Source organism: Apostichopus japonicus, chromosome 19 (genome assembly GCF_037975245.1).
Source record: "Apostichopus japonicus isolate 1M-3 chromosome 19, ASM3797524v1, whole genome shotgun sequence".
NCBI classification, from domain to species: Eukaryota; Metazoa; Echinodermata; class Holothuroidea; order Aspidochirotida; family Stichopodidae; genus Apostichopus; species Apostichopus japonicus.
Window position 1 is genome coordinate 25,527,842 of NC_092579.1, and position 14,814 is coordinate 25,542,655.

Below are 14,814 nucleotides of genomic sequence, written 5' to 3' on the forward strand. Positions count from 1 at the left end.
ATCAATCGAATGTGCGGTACCAATCAAACGAATGTTCGGTACCGATCATCGAATGTTCCGTTCCGATCAATTTAATGTGCGGTACCGATCAATCGAATATGCGGTACCGATCAATCGATTGTGCGGTACCGAACGATCGAATGTTCGGTACCGAACAAACGAATGTTCGGTACCGAACAATCGAATGTGCGGTACCGAACAATCGAATGTTCCGTACCGATCAATCGAATGTTCCGTACTGATTAATCGAGTGCGGAAAACTGATCAATCGAATGTGCGGTACCAATCAAACGAATGTTCGGAACCGATCATCGAATGTTCCGTTCCGATCAATTTAATGTGCGGTACCGATCAATCGAATATGCGGTACCGATCAATCGATTGTGCGGTACCGAACGATCGAATGTTCGGTACCGAACAAACGAATGTTCGGTACCGAACAATCGAATGTGCGGTACCGAACAATCGAATGTTCCGTACCGATCAATCGAATGTTCCGTACTGATTAATCGAGTGCGGCAAACTGATCAATCGAATGTGCGGTACCGATCAATCGAATGTGCGGTACCGATCAATCGAATGTGCGATACCGATCAATCGAATGTGCGGTGCCGATCAATCGAATGTACGGTACCGATCGATCGAATGTGCGTACCGATCAATCGCATGTGCGGTACCGATTAATCAATTCTACAGTACCGATCAATCGAATGTGCGGTACCGAACAATAGAATGTTCCGTTCCGATCAATAGAATGTTCCGTACCGATCAATCAAATGTGCCGTACCAATCAATCGAATGTTCGGTATCGATCAATCAAATGTGCGTACCGATCAATCGAATGTGAAAAACAGATCAATCGAATGTCCGGTACCGATCAATCCAATATGCGGTACCGATCAATCAAATGTTCCCTACCAATCAATCGAATGTGGATAACCGATCAATCGAATGTTCCGTTACGATCAATCGAATGTTGGGTACCGATCAATCGAATGTGCGATACCGATCAATCGAATGTGCAGTATCGATCAATCGAATGTTCCGTACTGATTAATCGAGTGCGGCAAACTGATCAATCGAATGTGCGGTACCGATCAATCGAATGTGCGGTACCGATCAATCGAATGTGCGATACCGATCAATCGAATGTGCCGTGCCGATCAATCGAATGTGTGGTACCGATCGATCGAATGTGCGGTACCGATCAATAGAATATGCGGTAACGATCAATCGCATGTTCCGTAATGATCGATCGAATGAGCGGTACCAATCAATCAAATGTGCGATACCGATCAATCAAATGTGCGGTGCCGATCAATCGAATGTGCGATACCGATCAAACGAATGTGCGATACCGATCAATCGAATGTGCTGTACCGATCAATCGAATGTGCGGTACCGATCAATCGAATGTGCAGTACCGAGTGATCGAATATGCAATACCGATCAATCGAATGTTCGGTACCGATCAAACAAATGTGCAGTACCGATCAATCGATTGTTCGTACCGATCAATCGAATGTGCGGTACCGATCAATCGAATGTGCGATACCGATCAATCGAATGTGCGGTACCGATGGAGTGTGCGGTACCGATCAATCGAGTGTGCGGAACCGATAAATAGAATGTGCGATACCGATCATCGAATGTTCCGTTCCGATCAATTTAATGTGCGGTACCGATCAATCGAATATGCGGTACCGATCAATCGATTGTGCGGTACCGAACGATCGAATGTTCGGTACCGAACAAACGAATGTTCGGTACCGAACAATCGAATGTGCGGTACCGAACAATCGAATGTTCCGTACCGATCAATCGAATGTTCCGTACTGATTAATCGAGTGCGGAAAACTGATCAATCGAATGTGCGGTACCAATCAAACGAATGTTCGGTACCGATCATCGAATGTTCCGTTCCGATCAATTTAATGTGCGGTACCGATCAATCGAATATGCGGTACCGATCAATCGATTGTGCGGTACCGAACGATCGAATGTTCGGTACCGAACAAACGAATGTTCGGTACCGAACAATCGAATGTGCGGTACCGAACAATCGAATGTTCCGTACCGATCAATCGAATGTTCCGTACTGATTAATCGAGTGCGGCAAACTGATCTATCGAATGTGCGGTACCGATCAATCGAATGTGCGGTACCGATCAATCGAATGTGCGATACCGATCAATCGAATGTGCGGTGCCGATCAATCGAATGTACGGTACCGATCGATCGAATGTGCGTACCGATCAATCGCATGTGCGGTACCGATTAATCAATTCTACAGTACCGATCAATCGAATGTGCGGTACCGAACAATAGAATGTTCCGTTCCGATCAATAGAATGTTCCGTACCGATCAATCAAATGTGCCGTACCAATCAATCGAATGTTCGGTATCGATCAATCAAATGTGCGTACCGATCAATCGAATGTGAAAAACAGATCAATCGAATGTCCGGTACCGATCAATCCAATATGCGGTACCGATCAATCAAATGTTCCCTACCAATCAATCGAATGTGGATAACCGATCAATCGAATGTTCCGTTACGATCAATCGAATGTTGGGTACCGATCAATCGAATGTGCGATACCGATCAATCGAATGTGCAGTATCGATCAATCGAATGTTCCGTACTGATTAATCGAGTGCGGCAAACTGATCAATCGAATGTGCGGTACCGATCAATCGAATGTGCGGTACCGATCAATCGAATGTGCGATACCGATCAATCGAATGTGCGGTGCCGATCAATCGAATGTGTGGTACCGATCGATCGAATGTGCGGTACCGATCAATAGAATATGCGGTAACGATCAATCGCATGTTCCGTAATGATCGATCGAATGAGCGGTACCAATCAATCAAATGTGCGATACCGATCAATCAAATGTGCGGTGCCGATCAATCGAATGTGCGATACCGATCAAACGAATGTGCGATACCGATCAATCGAATGTGCTGTACCGATCAATCGAATGTGCGGTACCGATCAATCGAATGTGCAGTACCGAGTGATCGAATATGCAATACCGATCAATCGAATGTTCGGTACCGATCAAACAAATGTGCAGTACCGATCAATCGATTGTTCGTACCGATCAATCGAATGTGCGGTACCGATCAATCGAATGTGCGATACCGATCAATCGAATGTGCGGTACCGATGGAGTGTGCGGTACCGATCAATCGAGTGTGCGGAACCGATAAATAGAATGTGCGATACCGATAATTAGAATGTGCGATACCGATAAATAGAATGTGCTGTGCCGAAGTATCGAAAGTGCGGTACCGATCAATCAAATGTGCGTACCGAAGTATCGAAAGTGCGGTACCGATCAATCAAATGTGCGTACCGATCAATCGAATGTGCGGTATCGATCAATCGATTGTGCGGTACCGATCAATAGAATGTTACGTACCGATCAATCGAATGTTCCGTACCGATTACTAGATTGTGCTGAGCCGAACAAACAAATGTTCGATACCGATCGATCGAATGTGCGGTACCGATCAGTCGAATGTGCGCTACCGATCAATCGAATATTCTGTACCGATCAATAGAATGTTCCGTAACGAAAAATAGAATGTTCCGTACCGAGTAATCGAATGTGCGACACCGATCGATCGAATGTGCGGTACCGATCAATCGCATGTTCCGTACACCGATCAATCGAATGAGCGGTATATATCATTCGAATATGCGGTACCCATCAATTGAATATGCGGTACGGATCTATCGAATATGCGGTACCGAACATCCGAATATGCGATAATGATCAATGGAATGTGCGGTATCGACCAATCGCATGTGTGATACCGATCGATGGAATTTGCGGTACCGACCAATCGAATGTGCAGTACCGATCAATCGAATGTGCAGTACCGAGTAATCGAATGTGCGATACCGATCAGTCGAATGTTCGGTACCGATCAGTCGAATGTTCGGTACCGATCAAACAAATGTTTGGTACCGATCAATCCAATGTGCGGTTCCGATCAATCGATATTCGTTACCGATCAATCAATTGTTCGGTTCCAATCAATCAAATGTGCGGTACCGATCAATCAAATGTGCGGTACCGATCAATCGAATGTGCGATACCGATCAATCGAATGTGTGGTACCGATGGAGTGTGTGGTACCGATCAATCGAGTGTGCGGAACCGATAAATAGAATGTGCGATACCGATAATTAGAATGTGCGATACCGATAAATCGAATGTGCTGTGCCGAAGTATCGAAAGTGCGGTACCGATCAATCAAATGTGCGTACCGATCAATCGAATGTGCGGTACCGATCAATCGATTGTGCTGTGCCGAAGTATCGAAAGTGCGGTACCGATCAATCAAATGTGCGTACCGATCAATCGAATGTGCGGTACCGATCAATCGATTGTGCGGTACCGATCAATAGAATGTTACGTACCGATCAATCGAATGTTCCGTACCGATCACTAGATTGTGCGGTGCCGAACAAACGAATGTGCGATACCGATCAATCGAATGTGCGATACCGATCAATAGAATTTGCGGTACCGATCGATCGAATGTGCGATACCGATCAGTCGAATGTTCGGTACCGATCAAACAAATGTTTGGTACCGATCAATCCAATGTGCGGTTCCGATCAATCGATATTCGTTACCGATCAATCAATTGTTCGGTTCCAATCAATCGAATGTGCGATACCGATCAATCAAATGTGCGGTACCGATCAATCGAATGTGCGATACCGATCAATCGAATGTGCGGTACCGATGAAGTGTGCGGTACCGATCAATCGAGTGTGCGGAACCGATAAATAGAATGTGCGATACCGATAATTAGAATGTGCGATACCGATAAATCGAATGTGCTGTGCCGAAGTATCGAAAGTGCGGTACCGATCAATCAAATGTGCGGTACCGATCAATCGAATGTGCGATACCGATCAATCGAATGTGCGGTACCGATGGAGTGTGCGGTACCGATCAATCGAGTGTGCGGAACCGATAAATAGAATGTGCGATACCGATAATTAGAATGTGCGATACCGATAAATCGAATGTGCTGTGCCGAAGTATCGAAAGTGCGGTACCGATCAATCAAATGTGCGTACCGATCAATCGAATGTGCGGTACCGATCAATCGATTGTGCGGTACCGATCAATAGAATGTTACGTACCGATCAATCGAATGTGCGATACCGATCAGTCGAATGTTCGGTACCGATCAAACAAATGTTTGGTACCGATCAATCCAATGTGCGGTTCCGATCAATCGATATTCGTTACCGATCAATCAATTGTTCGGTTCCAATCAATCAAATGTGCGGTACCGATCAATCAAATGTGCGGTACCGATCAATCGAATGTGCGATACCGATCAATCGAATGTGCGGTACCGATGGAGTGTGCGGTACCGATCAATCGAGTGTGCGGAACCGATAAATAGAATGTGCGATACCGATAATTAGAATGTGCGATACCGATAAATCGAATGTGCTGTGCCGAAGTATCGAAAGTGCGGTACCGATCAATCAAATGTGCGTACCGATCAATCGAATGTGCGGTACCGATCAATCGATTGTGCGGTACCGATCAATAGAATGTTACGTACCGATCAATCGAATGTTCCGTACCGATCACTGGATTGTGCTGTGCCGAACAAACGAATGTGCGATACCGATCAATCGAATGTGCGGTACCGATCAATAGAATTTGCGGTACCGATCGATCGAATGTGCGGTACCGATCAGTCGAATGTGCGGTACCGATCAATCGAATGTTCTGTACCGATCAATAGAATGTTCCGTAACGAAAAATAGAATGTTCCGTACCGAGTAATCGAATGTGCGACACCGATCGATCGAATGTGCGGTACCGATCAATCGCATGTTCCGTACCGATCAATCGAATGAGCGGTATATATCAATCGAATATGCGGTACCCATCAATTGAATATGAGGTACGGATCTATCGAATATGCGGTACCGAACATCCGAATGTGCGATACTGATCAATCGAATGTGCGGTATCGACCAATCGCATGTGTGATACCGATCGATGGAATTTGCGGTACCGACCAATCGAATGTGCAGTACCGATCGAACGAATGTTCGGCACCGATCAATCTAAAATTCTAATCGATTGTGCGGTACCGATCAATAGAATGCGCGGTACCGATCAATCGAATGTGCGGTACCGAACAATCGAATGTTCCGTACCGATCAATCGAATGTTCCGTACCGACCAATCGAATGTTTAATTTCAATTTCTCAATTCCAGTATAAATTATAAAATTTATAAATAGGACACATAGAAATGATACATAAAAGACGTAAACATGTACAAACATGAAAGCATGAACAAATAAAAGCAATAAGATGGATGATTAGAAGTTTTAAAGATTAAAAGGATTTTAACAGAGATTCTAAGAACCCATTTTGAATATAAATGGCTGCTATGTAGATAAATGAGTTCTTAAAAAGCATATTCTAAAAGATGGCAAGATAGTAGGATTACGTAGATTGTACTTGTTGGTTCTATTGCACAGAGAGATCAACTCGGAATGAAGTGGGCGATCTTTAAAACTATGTATATTCTTAGCTAGTCTTATGAATTCATTTTGAGCAGCAGTGTTTACTTTACCAACAAGGCTTTCGTAGTCGAGATTAAATATATTAGAGCAGTATTTCAAGAAACTTCTGATTCTTTTCTTGTCCTTTTCAAGTAGAAGGTGATACCAGACAGGAACTGCATACACAATCACTGGCAGAATTGATGAGTTGAGAACCTTATCTCTTACATTAGAATGAAAATAAGGAGTAATGTATGCCAACGTTGATACAATATAATACACCTTAGACATCGTTTTAGATATATGTTTAGTAAAGGTTAACTTGGCGTCAATATCAACTCCTAAGTACATAGTATGAGATACCCGCTGAACAATGGAGCCTTGGACATAAGTTTTCTGATCCCTGGTCTGAATGAGACCTTGATGTTTAATGTTAATGTTTTCAAAAATTATTTCTTTAGATTTCTTAGGATTAAGTAAGAGGTTCTTCTGCTCACACAAATTGACCAAACTATCAATACATGATTTATAGTCATTTTGATTTTCAAGGTGTGTCCACATTGAAATGTTACGGGATATAGCTGTATCTTCAGCGTACTTAATTACATGCACCCCAGAGAAGAACGTATATCATCTGTGTATATTGTAAAAAGTAACGCAGATTGAGGACCTCCCTAGGGGACTCCCACTGAAATATTTGATTCCTCTGAGTAACCTTTCTGTAGCTTGACATGTCGGAACCAACCTTGTAAAAAATGAGCCAACCAATGTATAAGCCATGGCTCGTCGACAAAACTACACAAACCTTGGATTAACCGATTTGGTAAAACCGTATTAAAAGCACTTGAAAAATCTAAAAATAAAACTTTAGTGACTGTTGTGTCACTCTGATTTAAACCAGAAAGAACACAACGTACGAGCTTGAGTATAGCATCCGTGCAGGACACGCCTTTTTTGTAGGCAAACTGATTTTTATCACCGTGTGATACGATGGCCTGCGTCAAGTATGGAAATAATAATTTTTGCATACAGTTAAAACCAATGCTGGACATGTCAGTTGGTCTAATATTCGAGCATCATGATGCTAAATAAAGAAAATCATTGAATTGTCGTGTAGACTCAAGACATAAAGAAATGTACAAAACACGTGGCTCGTTGTGTTTCTGCGCTCATATTGTTGTTGCAACTCTCTCTTTCTCCAAATTTGGTGGCGCTATTAACCAACAACGACGCTACATTCCCAGCCCCAATGAGCTAACTTGGGGTTACTCATTCCCTTTAATTTCTTGCGACGTTGTCAACACTGCTCCCAATTTCCCAACGAACTAAATACACTTAAAAGATTACTTACAGATATAAAGCATTAACTGAACATACAAGAACTGAAATGGATGTAAACATTTAACATACTGCAACTATATGCAGAACATAAGGACCAATACCACTTGAATACATGTCTTTGCTGAACGTAAACTAACAAGACCTATAACTTGACGTGCAGTCAATTACTCACTATCAGCCTCCTCCATAGGCACAGTTTCACAATTGGGCGCTTGTAATATTGGGAACCCACTCTTATTTCTACCCGCCTCACCCGACCGAACCTATCTGGGAACACCTGTTCCACCCTTCCAACGGACCACTTCCCCCTGGGTAGGCTCTCATTAACCATGAGAACCAGGTCGCCGACTCTGAGGCTTCTCTTTTCCTTGTTCCACTTCTGACGCGTCTGCAATAATGGCAGGTATTCCCTTATCCAGCGCCTCCAGAACTGATTTGCCAAGTACTGGCACTGGCGCCATCGGCGACGTCCATATCCATCGGTCTTAACAAACTCTCCTGGAGCAATATTTGGATTTCCTTTCAAGAGGAGCAGGTGATTTGGCGTCAATGGTTGGTTATCTCTTGGATCCAAACTGATCTGTGTTAGTGGCCTGGCATTGAGGATAGCCTCTACTTCGGTCAGCAATGTGGTCAATACCTCTTGATTGATGAGCTGCTCCTTCACTAACGCCTTCAGAATGCGTCTCACAGACCTGATGATTCTCTCCCATATGCCACCCATATGGCTTGCTGCTGGAGGATTAAATTGCCACTCAATTTCCTTATTTAGCAGGAAATTTTCGGTTTTTGCGTTGTTCAGTGACTGCACCGCTTCTCGCAGTTCTCTTTCTCCTCCCTTAAAGTTGCTGCCGTTGTCACTCAGAATTTTCGCTGGAGTCCCGCGCCTGCTTATAAATCTTCTCAAAGCATTCAAGAAGGAGTCGGTGTCCAGGTTATCGGCCAACTCTATGTGAACTGCTCGCATGGTCATGCAAGTAAAAACACATCCCCATCTCTTGACTTGGCTTCGACCCTGCTTCACCCACAGTGGCCCGAAGTAGTCAACACCTACAAAGGTAAATGGTGGGTTGTCCGGTGTCACTCTGACTGATGGCAACTCTGACATAAACTGGGAACCGCGTGGGGCATTTCTTCGCTTGCAGTCGAAGCACTTTCCCATTACCTTCCTTACTGCTGCTCCTCCCTTCAGTATCCAGAATTTGTTTCTGAGGGAGCTCCAGGTCATGCCCGACCCTGAGTGACCTACAAGGAGATGGTGATGGATAATGATCAGAGATGTCACTCGGTCATTGGATGGTAGTATGATGGGATGCATTTCGTCATATGTAACAGGAGCATTTCTCAACCTCCCACCAATCCGTAGGACCCCGTCATGTAATACCGGGTTAATCTTGTTGAAGGCATTGTTACTCCACAGCTTACTGACCTTCTTCTGCCTGAGAAGATGTAGTTCTTCATGAAAGGCCTTCTGTTGGACGTACTTGATTACGGCTAATTCAGCTTCTTTCAGTTCTTGCAAGGACAAGACAGTCTCCTTACACGGTTGTTTACCCCTGTATCGTGCTACAAGGTATTCCTTATACCGAAGAATCCAAGCAACCCCTCTTTTCAACCGAGTCCATGATGAGTATTTCTCCAGCAGTCTGGCAACCACACCATTGGTCGTGTTAAGGTAAGTTTGCTTTTTCACCTTATATTCATCCTGGATATCCTCAGGTAATTCCCTCCCCTCTAGGTTTTCTATCCCAGAAGGAATCTCTGGCCAATTCTCCTCGGCATCCCACAGAAATGCAGGCCCATTCAGCCACCTGCATGTACTCGTTAGGTCTCTAGCATGTAGTCCGCGCGAACCATCGTCAGCAGGGTTCTGATGAGTGTCGACATACCTCCACTGGTCTACGGTACTAGCTTCTCGGATGGCAGCCACTCTGTTTGCGACAAATGTCTTAAACCTGCGACCCTCATTGCGGACATACAACAGGACTGTTGTGGAGTCCGTCCAGTAAGTTGTACTCTTCAGTGGGATGCTCAACTCCGACTGCAGAACCTGGCCGACCTTGACAGCCAAAGTCGCTGCTGTTAATTCTAATCTTGGCACGGTTACTTTCTTAATGGGACATACTCTGGCCTTGCCCATCAACAGTGTACAATGAACCTTCCCTCCGGAATCCTTTGTCCTCACATAGGCACTGACGGCATAGCCTCGTTCTGATGCATCCCCGAATATGTGAACATCGTAACTCACATCGTCGAAGTATGGTGGTTTGATGCACCTACTGATCTCAGCAGACTCTAAATCTGGTAATTCCTCTAACCAGTTCTGCCAACGTCGAAGTTCTTCATCCTTCACTGGTTCATCCCAACTCAGGCCTTGCGCACATAAGTCTTGTAGCAGAACCTTCCCTTCCAGGGTAAATGGGGCAACAAGTCCCAAGGGGTCATAAAGTGAGCTCGTTGCTGACAGAATACCTCTTCGAGTGTTTGGGACGTCTTTGACAGCAACCTTGAACTTAAACCGATCAGACTCCATGTCCCACAGTACCCCTAGTGTTCTTTCTAGTGGAAGATGAGTAAAGTCCAAGTCTACCACCGATGACGCTCTTTCAGCAGGAGGGACCATTGATAGTACTTCTCTATCATTGCTTACCCATTTGGTAAGACGAAATCCACCCAAGCTCAACATATCTCGCAGTTGGGGGATTAATCTCCTTCCAACTTCCGTTGTTCGTACTGACCTTAAGCAGTCGTCAACATAGAAGTTGTCATACACTGTTTGCCTAACTTCCTCATCAAAGCTGTCTTGATTGTCATCTGCAGTTCTGCGCAAGGCGAACCCCGCGCAGCTCGGCGATGATGTGGCACCAAAAAGGTGTACACACATTTGAAATTCTTGTGGTGACGTTGTGAGATCGCCTTCATCCCACCACAAGAACCGCAGAGCATCAAGATCCCTTGGTGCCACTCAATCTTCTCTTCTCGGAATCGAGTTAACACCCCAATCAAGCTATAGGTATTGTCCGGCCCCTGCAGGAGCTGACTGTTCAGGGATAATCCTTGGTATTGCGCCGCACAGTAAAAAACGATTCGCAATTTATTTGGCTTATTGGGATTAATCACAGGATGATGTGGAAGGTACCAGATCTCGCCTCGCTTACAGACATCTCCGCTCACGTCTACCTTGCGTGCATATCCCTTTCTCAGATAGTCTTCCATAACAGCCTTATACCGCTGATGGAGATCCTCATCCTTGAGGAGCCGCTTCCTCAAGCTCCCAAGTCTTGACTCAACCATTGTCCTATTATTTGGCAAGGAAGGTGGATAATGGCGCCATGGCAACCTCATCTGATAGTGTCCGTCTTTGAGAACGACGCTGTCTTCCATGATCTTGCGAGCCCTTTGATCATTAATAGAGTCGCATACTCTTTCATCTGCAGATCCCCCAAACCCATGGTCCAGCTCCCAGAAGCGCTTTACCTGTTCTTCGAGCCTTTCATGGGCAACATGATTCACTAAAAACGACCTGGGTGACCCACATGAACCAGCTAGGGGGCCCATTACCGTCCAACCTAAAGGTGTTCTCACTGCATACGGTTCCTTTCTTTTTCCCCTTCTCTCTTCGAGGACCCAAAATGCCTCAGGGTTATCACTCCCTATAAGAAGTTGAACCTTCTCACTATCCATAGTCTGGAACTCTATGTCCCTTAAGTGTGGCCATTTGTTCACCTGATCTTGGGTAGGAATACTACGCTTTGTTACGGGGAGACTTTCGACTGACCATACATTTAGCAACTCAATATTCTCGTTGCCTTGCAGGCCTGCGACCTCAAGACCTATTTCTACACCCTTTGTCACAGTGGCAGGGGAATTAACAGTACTTAGTTCATATACTGCACTTTCTCCCACTATTCCTAGTTCTCTGACTAGCTCATTTTCACAAAGAGATGTATCACTGCCCTGATCAAGTAATGCGAGGGTAGTAACTTCTCTACCATTACCTCTTACTTTAACAGGCAATACTCTGAGACATACTCTTGGAGACTTTACTGTCGAGAGACTAACTCCTTGAGTTCTCTCATTTGATTTGTCCACCTCCCCGGAACCTGTCTGGGGACTCTCGCTGTTACGTTCAGTAGGGTAAATATGCAAAAGAGTATGATGTCTCCTATTGCATCCTTCTACCTGACATCCAGGTTGTAACCTGCAATCACTTGCGATATGCCTAGGCTTAAAGCAATTATCACATAACCTCAGTTTACGAGTCAACTTAAACCTATCTCTTTGTGACTTTCTCTGAAAATCTTTACATACGTCAAGGTTATGCCTCTGAGAACAACATGGACATTTCCATGCTACCTTGTTTATATAGGTTTCCCTTTGGGAACTCTGCGTGGTTAATGTAGTCAACCTTCTCTCACCGTTCATGGGGTACTTTACTCCCCTAGGAAGTTGCTTAGTTTCCTTTACTTGTGTGCCCATATTTCTCCCATAGATACTGTTTGCTACCTGCACATACTCTTCCACAAACTCCGTGATATGCCTGAAATTAGGAACAATGCCCCTTAGCATGTTAGACTTTGCTCTTTTCGCCCAATCTGATTGCATATACATGGGCAACAATTTTTGGACCTTCAGCAAGGTGTCACTAGAATGCAGGTCTGCCGAGTACCCTGTTTGACTCAACCTTATCTCACATTTTCTCATACTTCTTGCAAGGTCAGACAACTCTTTGGCATCGTTAGGCTTAAAGGTGGGGGCGCTCGTATACTTTTAGAAATAGGGGGCTTTGATTTCAGTGGTTTTGCGTGTCACCCTTTACTCACATGACTTTTCTGAGTGGTCACCTGATCGTAGCTGTACCTGGCTGTGAACGGTATCGTGTTGCAAGCTATGGCCGCGGGTGATGTGCGTTTGTTTACTCATGGAGGTGTTTTTACCTCCATGGTTTACTGTACGTTGGTCAGTGTTGTGGATATTCAAGTTGATAGGTAGTTAGCACAGTGTTTTCGTACGTATTTTGAATACAGCCAGTTTGCATTAACACAGTATCGAGATTGTAATTTGACGCACGAAAGGTTGCTAAACATGGAGGCGTATTCCGGAGAAAGTAAAAGAACGTATCTGAACAAAAGAGATCATACATACGACAGGGGCAAGCACTTTTCCCAGACTTTCGTTAACAGGTCGTGCGACATTCACAATCCGTTGGATCTGCAGCTATTGATACATCTGCATCTACAGATCAATTGATTCGTCCATTTTGTTCGATAGTAGCTATGACTGTGAAGCAGTCGCTTGGCCACCCTCTAATTCAAGGTGGGCAAGGTTGGGGATGTTCGATCAAGGAGAAACATTCAGCTTTGTATTATTGTATATAGGCCTACAAGCAGTAAAGGACGGCGAAGCCGTCAATCTACACGATTTAACAAGCCGGAATAGTTGCGGATTAACAGCGGGTACAAATGTCTGTATCGGTTTATTTATACTTGTGTTTATTTCCGTTGGCAAGGGGGATATGATATTGAACGTGGGGAGGGTGCGTGTGGGGGTGGGGGCGGAGGAGGGTCCCCTTTGTAGTGTCGAAACGATGCTACATTTTACGTCTATCTTCGTGTATCACATGTATATAAAAAAAAACTATCGACACGATCAATCAGTCCTGTCTCTCACCTCCTCTCATGCACTGATGTATTTCCTTCCCTCTGTTTTCCCTGTATTTTTTAATTTGCCGACTCCCCCCCCCCCATCCCCCCAAAAATATATGTTCACAAGGTTGACAATTCTATAGTCCCAAGCTAAACAAGCTATAGAACTAAAATGCATATATAAAATAAAAAAAATACAGACTGTGTCTATATATAATTCATACCTAAATTGAATGAAATACCAATTGTTCACAAATGACGGACTTGACCATACGTTTGATACCCAATCTTGTAATCACTTCAGAAAAATTTTTCACTTTGTATTTGCGTTTTTAGTTTTGTGACACGAGTCAGTGTGTATCGGACTTATATTCACTATTAGTTTCTTGAGCTGTAACAAAATGTCGACTCGCGACTTCGGTTACAATATTTCAAATACTTTACTCAGGTTAGTACAAGACTGGCGCATCTGTAAAAGTTTGAAATACACTGGTTTTTACAGTAAAATAGCATTAGGTTACTGTACTTCTATAGGCTAAACTTTTGATATTCGATAAAGCATGCACAGCTTTCCTAATGGGTGAATCAACTACGAAACCAGGGCACCCAAACCGGTCGGACTTCGACTGCTCACCATGTAGGCATAAAAATAGTCAAACCAGGGAGCTGCTAGAGTAGCAGCTCCCTGGTCAAACTACAGCCTACGCCTGATGCAAAACTCGACCATAACTGTACAGCCCACTAGTCTTGAACAGTTCTGAACGTATAAACAAACTACTGCAGAGTTTTGTATCACACAACACACACGAAAACGCGGTGTAATAATTTACCGCATACTACTGACACTGCCATAGACAAGAAACTATGCAGGAATTTCGTCAAGGCCACCGCTTCAGGTAGCCAAACCCGTTTATTGCTTATTAGCCGTAAATACGGGATTGCTAAGAAATTACGAGACAACAGCGACGAACCGGTAGAGGGTAGTATTTATGTCATTTTTGAATCGGGTGGTGTGAAGGACACAAATTTACGAGGAATTTACGAGCGAGCCCACCTTTAAGCTGGGCTCTATTTAACACTTGTTCAATCAGAGCATGTGCGACCACATGCGGTTGCCCATACTGTTTTGCTAAAATGTCCCTGGCACGCTGGTAGCCTTCTGTAGGCTCCATGAGCACACAACAACTTATGCTGTCCTTTACCTCATTCTCACAGAACTGCAACAAGTAAGTTAATTTAACTCTGTCGTCACTCACC

General features: G+C 44.3%; 2 protein-coding genes across 2 annotated transcripts; both read right to left on the minus strand.

Moving 5' to 3' along the window:
• Positions 1-8,072: 8,072 nt before the first annotated feature.
• LOC139959825 (uncharacterized) lies at positions 8,073-10,535 on the minus strand. Its single transcript, XM_071957704.1, has one exon. It carries the CDS (start codon positions 10,533-10,535, stop codon positions 8,073-8,075), a length of 2,463 nt encoding a protein of 820 aa, XP_071813805.1.
• A 116-nt stretch (positions 10,536-10,651) lies between these two features.
• Positions 10,652-12,481, minus strand: LOC139959826 (uncharacterized). Its single transcript, XM_071957705.1, has one exon. It carries the CDS (start codon positions 12,479-12,481, stop codon positions 10,652-10,654), a length of 1,830 nt encoding a protein of 609 aa, XP_071813806.1.
• Positions 12,482-14,814: the final 2,333 nt, after the last annotated feature.